General features: G+C 34.0%; 1 protein-coding gene across 1 annotated transcript in view; it reads left to right on the top strand.

Moving 5' to 3' along the window:
• Positions 1 to 15,833, top strand: part of LOC137921344 (membralin-like) — a 92,871-nt gene that overhangs the window by 43,650 nt on the left and 33,388 nt on the right. The window contains exon 9 of the mRNA XM_068764051.1: positions 6,084 to 6,216. Within this exon, the coding sequence (XP_068620152.1) occupies positions 6,084 to 6,216 (133 nt within the window). The remainder of the gene's footprint in view (positions 1 to 6,083; positions 6,217 to 15,833) is intronic.

Here is a 15,833-nt window from a genome sequence, read left to right as displayed (position 1 = left end):
ACTAAACCGGAGCACAATCTTTAACTACAATTGCGTTGTGTAAAAAGGAGAAGGCATTGCCGCTTGTATTTTCCCGTGGAACCCTAAAATGGCACACTGAATCCATTACTCTCAATTTACGCCAGGTTCAAGGAAGCGCGCAGCCGCCGGCTGACACGGCGGGTGTCCTCTTTGATTAAACCCCGGGAAGTAAGAAGTAACAATTTGTGTGTTGTTATTCACCTAGCTACAGTCCTTTCTGGATTGCTCTCGAGCTAACGCTTCCCAGCGCGAAAGCTTGTAAAATTTATCATTGTTTTATTCCTTCTTGCTTTTCTTTACATTGAACCTGGAAGGCGTGGTACATTATATTAAATATCAAACGTAATGAATTAAACTTAAACTTGTAATTAAATAACAGAAGCTCCGCAGTTTGAAATGGCCGCTCTAATTAAGAAGCCCTATTCAATGGTTCATATTTATGATCAAATGTTAAAGCTTATTAAAAACTATTTTAACGAAATCATATATATATTTATAATTCAGCAGCGGATTAGATAAGAGGACGCAGTGGATGTCACAGTTTTGTATCCGTACTTTAAGAGTGCCAGCCGTGCGTTATTTTACAAAAATCTAAATTTATTCTAAAACCTTTTCATATATCTTTTAAGTTTTCTTTTACACATTTTTAATGTATGTATTACGTTTTGGTTTAGATTTTTTTAAATTGAGTTTAATTATTGATTGTTATTTGTTCTATGACCTTGCAGTCGGCGTCTATCGGCCGAAACGAAAAAGATAGGAATATAGTGATAAGAATCATGCCCGTAGCAATTTAAACTTTAAAAAAATACTTTAATACATTACTGAGTAACGATGTTACGGTTTGGTAAATGTGATAAATTTTATATCTACAGGGTGATTAGTTAAAGATGTAAAATCTTTAAAATGGTGTAAGCCTAGCTCATTTACTGTCAAATGTATAATGTACCCTGTTCATAAATCTGTAATTTCAGAAATATAAATAATGTATGATGATCGTTTTCAAAATTCGGATTAATATATAATATCATTACAACAAATTTTGTCAGTACAACTGCCAGAAGTTATTGGCGTGTCGCATTTCAATGGTATAAATTAATATTTCAAAGTAATAACTTTATATAGATGAATGGAAACAAAACCTTTAAGCATTATGCTGGCAAATGAACTCTACATTCACCCTTTTAAAATTTTTACACCTATAATCAAATACACTTTTTGCTATATATTTCGTAACATTGTTATTTATTGTTTTCGGTTACGTTAAATTATCCGCTGTTAACACTGTGTTTGTTCGGCGCCATGGTCAGGGTGCATATCCGTCCTCTACAGAGATTCAGACGGACGGACCCCAGGCGGGCGGACCACCTACCGTCCGCTGGCTGCCATTGAAACGACGGCTTACATAAATTCATATACATTCATCGACGCGCACTAGATTGTCGCGCCATTCTATGCAAATATGTTGACGCCTCAATTCACCACCTCCTTTATATTTTGTCAAGAATAAACTACAATTTTCATGGTCTTATACAATGAATACTAAACATTACATACTCGTTATTTCGAACTGTTTTTAATTACTACCGGTATACTGAATCCTGTATATCGGTTAAGGACCTGGATGATTTTATATAGAGTGATCGGTTATAGGTACAAAAGCTTTAAAAGTATGAAGATATGAAATATGAAATAATAAATAACGTGATGATATATTATCATTACATTGTTTATTATTTCTTCAGTAAAAGAAAGCGTGCGTATTAAAATTATTGTTTACTCGTATTCTGTCTGTGCAGACTGTACTGCAAAAAGTTATAGGCCTTGTGCCGCGTTGTAATAGAAAATAATATTATTATAAAATATTTTAAAGAGATCATTTTATACAGGAAAAGCAGGGGAAAATAGATGTAAAAATTTTAAAGCTTTTTGTTGCCAAATGGCAAACAATTTAACCTTGAAAGCTTTTTCACCTATAACCAATCTCTTTGCGTATAGAATAATCGAAAACGATGGTAAATTGTATGATTAATTTTTTTTAACAAAAGTTAATTTTTGCGCTATTTTAGTTTCTAGTCCTTTTCCTAAATGAAATCGGGTCGAAGTTGAGCGCGAAGTCGAGTCGGGAGGCGGGCAGCGCAAGACCGGTCGTAGTGGCGATCTTAAGGGGAGGCTTTTGTCTTGCAGCGGGCGGTCTAACGGCTGACAACATGATGATGAAGTTGACCGCTACTATTAAACTTTTGAAAAATGAAAGAGCTTTAACTTAGTTTGTAATTTTGCTAGGGTGTAACCAGAAACTTTGTGATAAAAGAGTGCGAGTTTTAAGCCAGTGTACAGTATAATCAATATCGTCGTTATATCAATATATGTTGACCATTAACTCTTTGACATATTAAGAAAATCTGCATCGACGCAACCAAAGGATATTATTTAATTTGGCTTGCCAGGCCCACTAGTACTTACTCATGTACAAGCTCAGAATCGGTGAGTTTTATGTTCAATCTTATAGCTGTATAACATTTAATATCGATCATATAGTATAGTGTTAGATTACAAAAATTATAAACCAATATTATAAAAGATTAGTGGTTTTGCTTTTCAATACACCACTGCCCGGCTTTTGCCGGAGGTAGTGCTCAATGAGCGAGAGTTTTTAAAGTCTACAACCGCACTCATATATGCTTCATGTGCAATTTCGGAGTTGGTTGAAATTGATGACCGCATTCCTGAACGCAGTAGCGATTGTATAACGTTTTTGCGCTGCGTTTAGATTGAGGCGCGGCGTGGGGCGCGCGTGCCTGCCGCCTGTCCCAGGCGATCTTCGTCTTGTGTCGGAATTAAAATTAATAGCTGCTGCACGTCTTGGCCGGCCCAACCCGGCCCGACTCGGCCCACCCCGGTCCGGGTAATTTGTTTACTCATCTCGCTCAGGATTACGCAGCGCGCTCCGTTGAATTGCTAACTGCCGGTGACTTTCAGCACTTTAGTGTGAACCTTTTTATGTATTTGTGCAAATCTTCCTGAACGAGATATGTCTTAATTTGAACAATAAAATTGCTTTATTTGATAAAGAAATGTTGCTATCAAAATAAAATAACAATCGTTTAGTAAAAAAATATATGGAGGTACTTCGGAAATAGATATGACGATACTTTAGAAATTCATCGAGATGAAGTCCAATGAAAAGCTTTATTAAAGACAATTTGGAGAGCTAGTTAGCTATTGCTCTTCTTAGGTGCTTCGGAGAACGTTATAAAGCTATATAAAGCTTTCAAATAAGTATCAGGAATAATATTTAAAGTTAAAGTTTTCTGATTTTATAACAAGGTTATATGTGCATGTACAATAAATATCGAATCCTAAGAGTGTAATATTAACAATAATGTGCAAGGAAAGAAAGAGCGGGTAACTCGTTAATTCACGCGTTTTCTATGCGTATGAAAATGGACGGAGCAAAGGACAGTAAATTTTGCTAAAATCCTAAATAGACAATTTTTGAATCAACTTTACAATTTGGCAATATAACTAAAATATACTAAAAACATTGCGTTCAAGTTGATCGAAAAAATCATGAACTTTGTGGATGATCTTAATATTGTTAACTAAAAAAATAGACACTCAAAATACTACTGCTATATTGTATTATATCGTGTTATCTCTTGTATTTAAATTAGGCCTGTGTTTTAATACTAGAAACTTCTGTCATAAACATAGTATAAAGGTCATAAACATGGCACATTATAATTCTGAAAGAAAAAAAAATCCCATCAAGTAGACATCACTTATTACGCTCGGCGGCGAGTAATCCAGTCTACCTTCGTGCGATGTATTCATTCAATGGATGAAATCGAGCTAGTTTTATTTCGTTAAGTTCTTGAAGCGGACCCTCCAGTTCAGCAAACTCAGTTCCGATGAAGCTGAGAAACCCTCAGGGCTAGCAGGCTATGTAGATACAATATATACAAAAGGACACCATTATACATTCCCGTGAAACATTGAGTTGTCTATATAATTTACTTGTGTTATATGTACATACGTGTGTAAACACAATGGTCGCTTTAATAAGCTGATAAAAAGAGAAATCCTAATATCGAATCTTTTTATATTGGATTATGTGAAATTATAAAGGTGTAAGCTTTATACATATCCGTAAGTTGAGGCAGTTAAAATAGAGCTGTTCTGTATTTGCGAGATTTCGATGTGAATCCCGGTTCCGCACAGACGCAGGCCGGTGTGCGACGGCGGCCTAACGTGTTTATTGTATCAGTGTCAGGCCTCATCAAAATGCAAATAAGGACAAGACCGCGGCGCCGGACAGTACTTCGTGTTATATTAAGTTATTCTCCGCTACACAGTAAATTTCTACGCTCCACCGACTTGATATTAGGGAAATTCGAAACACATTTATAACGTAAGCCTTATAACGCTTACAAGCAGCGTGGCTTCAAATTAACATATAATTATTGCGAGAGTTTCTAGATCTTTGTTAAGATTTTATAAAAAAAATTATCCAGCTAAACCCACGACAGGTACATTTAAAACGACTTATACATATAAAGCGTACATTTAAAGCGCTTTTTTAATTTTAAAATGATCATTGTACGCGTAGAAAATTTTGTTGCTTACATGCACTTCTGTGTTTCATATCAGACAAAGACGTTTTTCTTAAAGATTTATAAATTGTTTCGTCTTTGAATTTCGCAGAAGTAGATAGTGTTGTAATGTTAGATATTGATAAAAAAATTGTTTTCAGATATCTGTTTATACCCATATATTTAGATTATTTGCAAATATATTTTGCCATATATGTAAGTCTAATGCCTTATTATTCAGAATGCACACTCTTAATAATTCATTGTCCTATTATTAACTGTATTTTATTTTGTATCATTATCATATTAGTCGGTACACACCTATTGTAAGGCATAGAATTCCTCCAAAAATCGCCGTGAGGACCGGTCACGCGCTGCTCGCATCCAGCGATTTCCCGCGACATTAACTAAAGTTAATTAATTAATTAATTTTCTATATTAATTCAGTAAAACAGGGAATGGTAGTTTTTCCCTTAGTTTTGCACTGTCAAGGTGAAATTTAGTTCAAAAGTACTAAAAATAATTTCATTACTACAGCACAGCAAGGTAATTCTCTTCTTGGATTTACAACAAACTACTATACATACACTGTTTTGGTGATGATATGGAAATTACTTCATAATTTGTGAAACAATTATCACTGAGTAACACAGTTCAATTATATGACACGAAGTCAACTGTATACGTGTATATCTTCTGGCTCACAATGAAACTTTAAGAGAATTTATGTAATGCATCGCCTCGGGGAGTAAAGTGGGAAATGAATCTGTGACCATGCCCCGTTGCATGTGGTTAATAAGGCAGCGGAGTCGCTCTCGGATTTCGGTCGTTAGCGGAGAATTGCCGACACCTAATTAGTCCGACGCCCCGACACCCGACGACACGGCTCTGGTGTCGCTCTCACACACGACACGCGATATTTATAGTCACTGCGACAGAAACCCCGCTTAATGCTATACTTGGTATAACTTGTGGCCTCTATCAATTTGTATGGTTTATTCCGAAATTTATTTGAATGCCGTGTTGTATAAGCCGTGTTTTAATTTTGTGCAAAAAAAACAGTTACTGTAAGGGGTGAACATATAGATCATTTGTTGCAAATTAATGTGTAGTCCACTTGACAGTCACATCTCAAAAATGAAATGAATGTTTTCAGAAACAATAACCCAATGGTAATGTAGTAAAAAAAAGGGTTTTCTTAACATATTCAAATGAATTATTGTTTATTACACGTCCATGTAGGTATTGTATTGCCACACGTAATGGCCTGTCGATTTTCAATTGAAAAATAAATATTTCAAAGTGATCACTTTATAGAGAGCGTTTGGAAAAGCTATGCCATATGTGAATGTATTACCACTTTAAAGCTTTTTTAGCTATAACCGCCTTGTATTATTCAATGTTGTTTTTGTGTCAATTCAAACAAAAAATAACTCACGTTGCTTACTTTAATATTTTGGTTCACAGGCATGGAGGCTATAATGTCGGAGTTCTTCAACGACACCACTACAGCATTTTACATCATCCTCATCGTGTGGATCGCCGACCAGTATGATGCGATTTGCTGTCACACAGCTATCGCCAAGCGGCATTGGCTAAGGTAATGTGTATTAAAAACCTGTGCGTAAAACCTTAACGGTCAACAATCGGTTCGCTCTACTTTGATTCGTGTTGATGTCACAATGGCTACGTAAACATAATTTTCTAGGGGAATTTCGAGATATATGCTATAAAAAAAACTTACGAAATCGGAATGTTTTCTAATCTAATTTTCCACCGTAAACTCATCTTAAACAGGAATATAACAGTTTAATTGATATAAGCATGCAGTTTACCATGTACAACTTAGAACTATTTCCTATGTATTGGTAAAAAAAGCAAAGTAAATACATCAAAAATCACCTGAGTATATCATGTAATTTCTCATATTTAAACCATATTTGATTTTTATGCACCTTTTGTATAACTTGAAACAGAGGCAATAAGCTACGATAGGTAAGATAAAAATAGAGGGGCGTAACACTGGAGTATTCAGACAATTATGAATATAAAGTGAATAAAGACTATTATGTTAGTATATTTCGAAGGGTATGCTCAGAGAAGCTAACACTTTATATTTAAATTTGTAACGATTATTATTTAATTTACATTATCATGGTGCAAAAACTGATTAAACTATATATTTGTGATATGATAGGTGCATCTAATTAGCTGAATGACTCGCGTAGAGCAGTTAATTAGGTTGTTCAATGATTATCAATTAACATTTTAATTCACTTGTCTTCCGTTTAACTTTTGTACACAATGACGAAATTATTGTGTGTTTCCATACGATCAGCTTTATCCAGCTAAGTAACATAATAGCCTAGTTAACCGTTGCAGTTAAAAAAATTTCGCTCGTATAAACTTTTACCGATGGAGAACGGTTTAATAAACTTCATTTAAAGAACCCAAAACGAAGTCTGTACACAGGATGATTGGTTACAGGCGTCGAAGCTTTAAACAAGGAATGTATAGCTCATTTGATGTCAGTTATAAAATATATGTAACGTAACGATAATAAAGTAAGAAAAAGTTCAGTAGTTCGAAACACGTACTCAAAATTAATTATTATTTTCTTTCTGTCCGTGAACACTATATACTGCAAGAGGTTATTGGTCTACCGTATTCCTAAAGAGTTTGAGAGTGATCACTCTATACAGTTAGGTAGGAAATATGTCTAAAAGTTTTAAAACTTTTTTTATGGCAAATGAACTATAAATTTATACATTTTTACACTTTTTAAAGCTTTCATATCATATAACCAATCATTGTGTGTAAAGGTGAATTTTCTTTCCTTTTATTTTTATACAAGGAAACGTTAGCTTTCTTTTCCAAATTTTTATAGAAACATTAATGTGCCTTTGTTTTATTAAAGTAAATGCGATAAAAACCTAAAAGCATGCAACAGATTACGTGTTATCTTTAATATGAATTGCTTGTTTCATGTGAATACCACGGACATGTTTAAAAAGCCGATTTTTAATATTAGAGAAATAAGGTATAAAATAAATTTGATTCATACCTAATAAAAGTATGTGATAAAGTAATTGGTTAAGGATTACTTGTCATTTACTCAATGTTTGAGTCTATTTGCTAGAGGAGATATTATAAGCGCATAAAAGGATGCCAGTGCAATAGGATTATGAATATTTGTTTTATGTGAATTGAACGCTGTGGTTGCGTGTACTGAACTACTCCGTTCAATTGACAGGTGTGTTCTAACATCAATGGATCGTGCTACCTTTAAATTATCGTGCGGCCGCCCTACCGTTTGTGTATTTGCTTCTGTTTGCTTATTGCTCGTTATTTTTTTGTGACGTCCTGTCTTTCTATTTGACGTCAAATACTACCGATGTCTTTATATTTTTTAACTACTTCTCATGTATAAATAACGCTGTTCCAATATAGTTGACCGGTCCTTGAGATGTATAGGTGTATTTTTATAATATAAGGTATAAAAATACTTAAACGTGATAAAGCTATCACATGCACACGGTGGATAAATGATCTTGTTAGTGTCGTCGGAAACACTGGAGGTAAGCCGCTTCTCGCCGGTCTTATTGGAAATGTATGAGTGAGGCTCTTGTCCAGCAGTGGACATCCTACTGCTGAAATGATATTTAGAGAGGTGACTGGTATACAAGCAGCGTCTTACGGTACAGGGCTTTTTTTAGTACATTCTGAAGGTTAAAAACATGAAACTATGCCTTATAATAATGCGTATCTTAGTGAAAAGAGACATTTAAAGACCCATAACCTCCGTTCATCAATCACCAACAACAAAACCTTTGGATATGAAATGATACGCGTTGTGTCCAGTAATCACACCAGCTTTCAAACAGGGAAACGATAATGCAGATGTTTAAGCGTCAGTTTTGAATTCACTTTCAAATTCATCTACGCGGACTTTGGAAAATTGAAAAGATTCTTAAAGATATAAAATACGTTTCAATTGATTATAAAAGTAAGAAATTTATGGGGTGAATGTACGAGATTTATTCAGTCAATGAATTTATAATACACCCTATATAAAATTAAATGGATACAAATATAGTAAATAATGTAATGAGAATGTAGTAGGATTAAGCCTTTTCGAAATTCGGATTACTGCCAGATTTTGTACTACCAGGAGTTATTGGTCTGTCGAATTCCAAAAGAAAAAAATGAATAAATGTGACATATTTCAGAGCGATCTTATTTTATATCTGGTAATAGGTTTAAAATCTTTAATTTTTTTTTGATGACTAATGAGCTATACAACTATAGCCTACACGCGTCAGGAAATAAGATGTTCACGTCCAACTAATGCACACTGGGTCTTCGTCAACGCGTATTTTAGGATCGCTATTGGTGCCACGCGCTCCGTACACAAACAGTTGGCCACTTTGTTTTTACTCCTTATTCGTAGTGCGTGTTCTTCCTTAATCAAAAGGCGTCCGAGCACGAAGCAATTTGGCTGGTCGTCCGCACCGACAATAAGGAGAGTGAGCGCTATTAAAACAAGCGCAAATAAAGCAAATTGAAAACGGCACTGTCCCCCTTGTGGGGGGTAGGTTCAGTACCGCAAGCCGGAGCCACCCCGCAAGAAAAACTTGGTCGTTGTTTTAGAAAATATTAGGTCTGTCTGAGTGCCTTATGTTTGTATGTAGTTTGGTAGGTTTATATATCATAATATACATGAAATAAAATTTATTTTTCTTGAAATAAATTCGTATACACGTATTTTAATTTCAATAAAACATGCAAGTGTGGTCATAGCGTTTGGCGTACAAAGTTTTTATATTTTCTGTTTTTTTTTTTAATTTTAATTTATGAAAACTTTGACGATTCGTCACTGACTAGAAGTGGTTGTGGTAATTTTGAATAGAGAACCGATGTAGATATATGACGATGAGACGCTGGCTGATGTGGAAAATAATAACTTTTATCCAGCGAATATTTAGATGAAAATAATACATGAATATACTCAACAAACATTGAATTTTATAAACTGAAAGAGATTAAGAGACGTCTACATAAAAACTACATTCAGTCGAGTGAATAAAACTAATCGAACTGGGCGTGAGTCCTTAGGTATAAATCAGGCTCCCCTCGCTATGACGCCCGCCGGAGCCTTCAATTTAGCACATCCTTAAAATGACATACGAGACTCGGCCGCCTAACGACATAGCTTCAACGCTTTCACCGTTCTTATAAATAAATCGAAACACATATTGCTTCTTTGGATGATCGTTAACTTATATTTTTTTTATATTCAAACAAGGCTTGATGACAATTCTTTGAAAAACAAAATATTGAAGGTTTGCATGATACGTCTGATTTATGATGACCGACGTATTTCTTTATTGGGATTTTTGTTGGTTTGTGCTTAATTCAGCAATTACTACATTAAATTAATAAATACTACTTTGAATGTTTTGTATACATATGAAGTAGGGATGGCTAAGATACCGAACCATGTATTTCTGTCGTGTATTTATTTCTTTAACATGATTGACAGCTCGTTTTTTAGTGAGAGTCGCTAAGATTTGGAATGACCTGCCTGGGTCTATTTTTCTGATAAGTTGAACTCTAAAAGTAGAGCGAAAAGGTTTCTTTTGGATGGGCGTGTACCACCTTCGTCTTCGTCTACACTTTCCATCATATCAGATGAAAGACAAACGCTAATTCCATTACAACTATGTAAAAAAAATTTATATTAAATAATGTCATTACTTGCGTATTAAACATACTAGATGTGACCAGTGCCTCGTAAACTATAGATAGTCTATTTTGTATCAACTCTTGATCTACTCGCGAGTCTGGCATTTTTGTACAGCGCAGAGGCAATAAGAGCAGTATAGTGAACAAATTGTCGCTGCGGCCTTAATTGGCGGTTGCGGAGATTTATGCGGGGAGCCGGTCACCGTGCGGTCGCTCGCCACCGCCCCCAAGGCCGACCTCGGGACCCGCAACACTGTCCCGTAACCGCATCGCCCTATTACCGCATCGTGTTATCGCTTCTTGAGACCCTTGCATAGTAAACTGATCTTTTACACCTCTTAGCTAATAACTTTGTAATCATTATTACAGTTAAAAAAATATTTAAAAAAGAAATTGTTCGACTCTCCCTTAATTGCAAAAAAATCACTAGTTCTCCTTTTACTTTTATTTATTTATTACAGTAGTAGAAGATGTAATTGACTAAGAAAGAAATTAATATCTAGCTACTTCCGACACGGAGTCGGTGTTTGGCACGGGTCGGTCTTACATCTCCTGAGGATGCCCCGTGGAGGGGTGAAACACGTGTAGAGTAAGTAGATTAACGGTGGTAGTTGTGTTTCGCATTGTTTACCGCACGCGCATTTATCAGCGGGCGAGCGGGCGGTGCACTTCATTGTATGACTACTGCTGCATAGCGGTAGTAGCTAGATATTAGTTCCATTCTTAGTTAGGATAGACTTCCGCGAGGTAACGCCTGATTCTATTAGGTATTAAAATTGTACAATTAAGCGTTTTAGAAATTAACTGTTGGACGTGCCTAATTGAGGTATTTACAACATTTACAAAATGTATGACCTACAACAGATAATAAATAAGAAAATTATACACTTCTTCATTTTTATGAAGTTTAGTGAATAGCAGTTTTTTAGTAGGTGAAGATAGAATGTAATTGTCACTGTAAAATATTTTTTGATTTAAATACTCTTTAACAAGAGTCAGCTAAAAAATATTTGGTAACGAAAAGTTTTTCGAAATACGTGGGCATTGTCTAGTATTGGGCCAATACATACAAATTTATTAATTTGAAATAAGAATCATAATTCTTAATTTAATCTGCAAATCCACTGTTATTTTTTTAATTTCAAAAAAGACTAAATTTAAAAATATTATCGAGTAACAGAAGAATTTCTGAATTTCTCTGTATTTAGACAGTTCTTCTTTGATTAGAAAATCATAAAATAAGCTGTACAGCGACGGTAACATTAGTTTGAGTTTAAGTATAAATTTACCATCATAAACTAAAAAGAGATTAGTCCCCGAGAATATAATATAAAAATTTTGCTGGGGTTCACCTTTGCGTTTGTGTCCTAGTAATGAAGTCGCAATTACCCTTCTGGATTGGCTGATGAAGTTGCTATTTCAACCAAATATTGCTTCGTTTCAATAATTGGTATAATATGATTAGATTTTGAAAAAAAAGTATATTTTGGTATGGGCGAAACTGATTTGAAATTTAAATCTAACTTTTTCATATTCTTTCTTTCTTTTTAGACAGTTTAACTCTAACCCTGTATCCCTCCTTGTTAAACAGTGTTAATCGCGAAGCGAGACATTGGTGGGTTAAGTGGAGCGTAGGTGAAACGAGCAGTGACGGCTGTACGCCGTCATTAATTACGCCTCAATAGTCGGCGCCGAACACTGTACACCTACACTTACGCAGGCTGCTTCTTTATCATAAATATTATTATCCCCGCCGATCTTGTACATTAAAAATTATCATAATTAAATAATATGCTTGAGCATTTTCTTGGAATACCACCTCGGGTAATACGAATACGTAAAAGAGTGACGATGATCTACATATGTTATTAGTGACAAATGTTAACACAATAAACAAATATTATCACTGTCCCAAAACTAAATGCAAATCTACACTTTCGTACGGGGCTCAAACAATCCAATATGGAGTATCACAGGGCAGTATTTTGTTGAGCTTATACTTTTTTTTGGTGTAAATCGATAACATGCCGAAAGCTATATATCATGCAATAGTTTTATTTGCTGACGATAACACTGCTGTATTTAAAAGTAGTAACATCCATACTTTAGAATTTGACGTTTATGAATCTTTAGGAATAATAATCGTAACCTTAAAGTAATAATCACAACACAACGGTTTCTATGAACTTTCGACATCAATAATAATGACGTAAACCTAATAGTTAAATATGATGACGTTATAACTGAAAGTAAGATGAAACATTTTTAGAACTTCTTGATTTAAATATGACTTGGACACTCAATTTTCATACGCGCTATACATGTTATGAAAATCGGCAAACATCTCAACAGTTTTAACGGCCTATCATGGCCTATCACATAAAAAAATTGAAAAATTTATAGCTCAAATAGGTGTGTATCTATAAAGGATAAATCCAGACATATATATATATATATATATATATATATATATGTCATATACACTTATACAAATGTATTTCTGGCTAGCGGAATGGAATAAAACTTAGTTGCCAAAATCGAAAACCACGTTATTCCGAAAAAATATACTATGGGTATAGAAAAAATTGCCACGCGCGCTCCGTGAGACTAAATCGACAGCTCATTTCAAGCGTTATTTTTTTTTATTAATTCTAATTTGTAACGCGTGTTTTGTTTACAATTTTTTTTTGCGTTTATTAAGCGCAGACAGTTGTGTGAGGGGTTGCCGCTATTTCATACGGATCTTTCTCCCAGCTGCGAGGCACGACACGGTTTTGTTATTATTTACAATTTTTATTTTGGGTAAATACAGGTAAAATGTATACATATACACAATACAATTTAGAAGTTTTACTCAATTATACATTAATTAGTTTTAATTTCTCTTTTTCTACATTAATTTGTTTTTTTTTCATTATAATTTTATTTCAAGTAGCTGCCCAAGCGCTGCAGACCGTTAAATGCCTTAAGGTTTTCTTAAAATGTGGGTACATTTTAGGAAAACTTCAAGGCATGTAATTTGTACGCCGCTAGGCAGAACATTATTATTTATTCTCTTTTATTATGTGTTTTACTAAATAAATGAGTTAATTTAATTTATTTTAAAGAACACTGCATTCAAATGGTTATGTTTGAAAATATAAAAGCTTTCTATCACCGCTATTCTGTATTTACTCTCAAGTTTTTTGTTGGACATACAATTATATATATATATATATTGGAAAAATTGATTTATCAAATACAATAATTAATGGGATTAAAAATCCTCAGATTTTAGGACATTTTAAACTTCTGCGATAAACCATAATAATGAAAAATCTATCGTGAAATATGTTAGAAGAAATTAATATTTGTTACGTAATTAACTTTGTGACTTTTTTATCAAAGATTTGTTTTAGTTGAAGTAGATTCGAGAGCAGGAAGGACGTCCAGAATAATAGCTTATAGTATAAAATAACCAATAATGGTTAATCACATATTCTGTCAACTTTACCGTTAAAAACATTATTCGTTTCCAGCAAATGCCACAAAATAATCCTCGTTTTGGATAAAGCATTAAAATAATGAGTGCACAAGCAGTCTCGCTCGATAGTGCTTTCATCATTATATGAAACTTTCTACTAATAGTTTTCATTTGCAAATGACTATCATCCTGCTTGTTGATTAATTAGTGTTCGCCATTTAGGCCTCCACAACAAACTGACCAAATTTTAATATTACTTTTGTGCATTATTTAATTTTGATAATTTTATTTTTGCAATTGAATTATGTTCATGTGTTGATTGTACTGGTAAGCTATATCTGTTTTGTACGAGTGGCATTTTATTCTTATCTCTTGAAGGAATCCATGGTACATTTTTCGGCAAGTCTTAGATGTAATAGATTTTTGTTTGAAATCTTATCGCAGTTGACGACAAAGATAGTTAGATCATTCTTTGGTAGTATTACCGTTGCTTCTTAATAGCCCACCGCAATTTTTGACCAAATAAGTACATGGCAACATTGCCATTTCATGATCATCGAAGCTTGGTCTCTTCCTTACTGTGGTACTGCGTTGTATAAAACCGAATTTATCGTATTACAACAATCTTATTTCTAGTACTTTTTTATGGTGTTGATAAATATATTTCATTTGAACGCATAGCCCGCATTTTTTATAAAACCAACGGTGTATACATTTGATAGCAAATTTTATAAATATTAAATTATAATAAGGCCAATTAAAGCCTTTGATGTATACCTATATAGAATAATAGTATGCACAAAACTGTAACAATTTCAATGACAATAAAAGCGTTACAGTAAGTGCAGAAAATCGGCAAGGTGATGCATCCTAGTCGTTATGACATTCTTATTAACAGTATTATAAAGTATTACTATCAGTAATAATCACCAAGGTTATTATGTGCGTGGTATAGTATAAAAGGATTCAAAGATCGACACTTACTCGTATATTATCCATTAGAACACGGTGGCGGAAATTTATGTGTCAGATCCTGATTCTTTTCTAAAATTGCTCACTTAGAAACAAAACAAGTAGATTTTTCTTCAATTTAGTTAGCCATTTTTTATAATTTTAATTGGTTTCCCATTTTAGATGTTTTGGCAGCGAGTACTTTTGAAATGTATGTGACATATATTACGTTTGTTAATACGTCATTACTTGAGGAACTCAAGGACGAAACTGACTGAGGTCGAGAAAGAAAGATCGAGATTTAAGTGCAAATCGTTTATGCCTAAAATATCTGTTATAAAAGATTATTTAGTATTGAGCAATAAAGGACTAAGAGGAGCTATTAGAATTAAATGCGTTTCAACATTATTTTGTTTTATTAAATACGAAATACCATGAGCCCGGCGTCCCTTCGTAGAGTAGATTAGTAGACGGGCGATGGTCGCAACGGCGCCTGACGCGACGGCTGTCGCTGCCTCATTTGCATCTCGAGTCGACAAGCTTCGCTGTGCTAGTGACACCACCCACACGTATTACTTGTACAGTAAATAATTACATTCAGTGTCACACTCAAAAGTGAAACTTTAATTTTAAATTAAAAAAATCTTTATTCAAGTTGACGTTTACGCGCATTTTGAATCGTCAAATATTTTAACATCATAAGTAATAAATGTTAAAAAGAGTCAGCAGAAACTCAACGGTTGCTCGTTTTAAATGAAATTTAACAATGTTTGGTGTGTACGTTACAATATCTATTGGTGTGCGGACTTTGTAATATCTATTATTGTCTAATCTATCAAAATAGTATTAAAAGCTGGAGTATGTTTTGGTAAACGAGTGATGTGTTTTACATGAGTTATTTATATTTTCAAAGATATATCCACCGGTATAATTAAATTGCAAAATTATTTTTTTGGATTTGAAACGTGCGCAGAAATGCTGTAGTGAATAAGACTTTCGAATTTCTTTTCGATTAAAAATTCATTCCAAAATATTTAAACCAAGAATTGTTTAATGCA

Source organism: Battus philenor, unplaced genomic scaffold (assembly GCF_028537555.1).
Source record: "Battus philenor isolate CCGP_79_NKW_IND1 unplaced genomic scaffold, ilBatPhil1.0.hap1 SCAF_19, whole genome shotgun sequence".
NCBI classification, from domain to species: Eukaryota; Metazoa; Arthropoda; class Insecta; order Lepidoptera; family Papilionidae; genus Battus; species Battus philenor.
The sequence above is the reverse complement of the archived record's forward strand: the minus strand, read 5'-3'. Positions and strand labels throughout refer to the sequence as shown.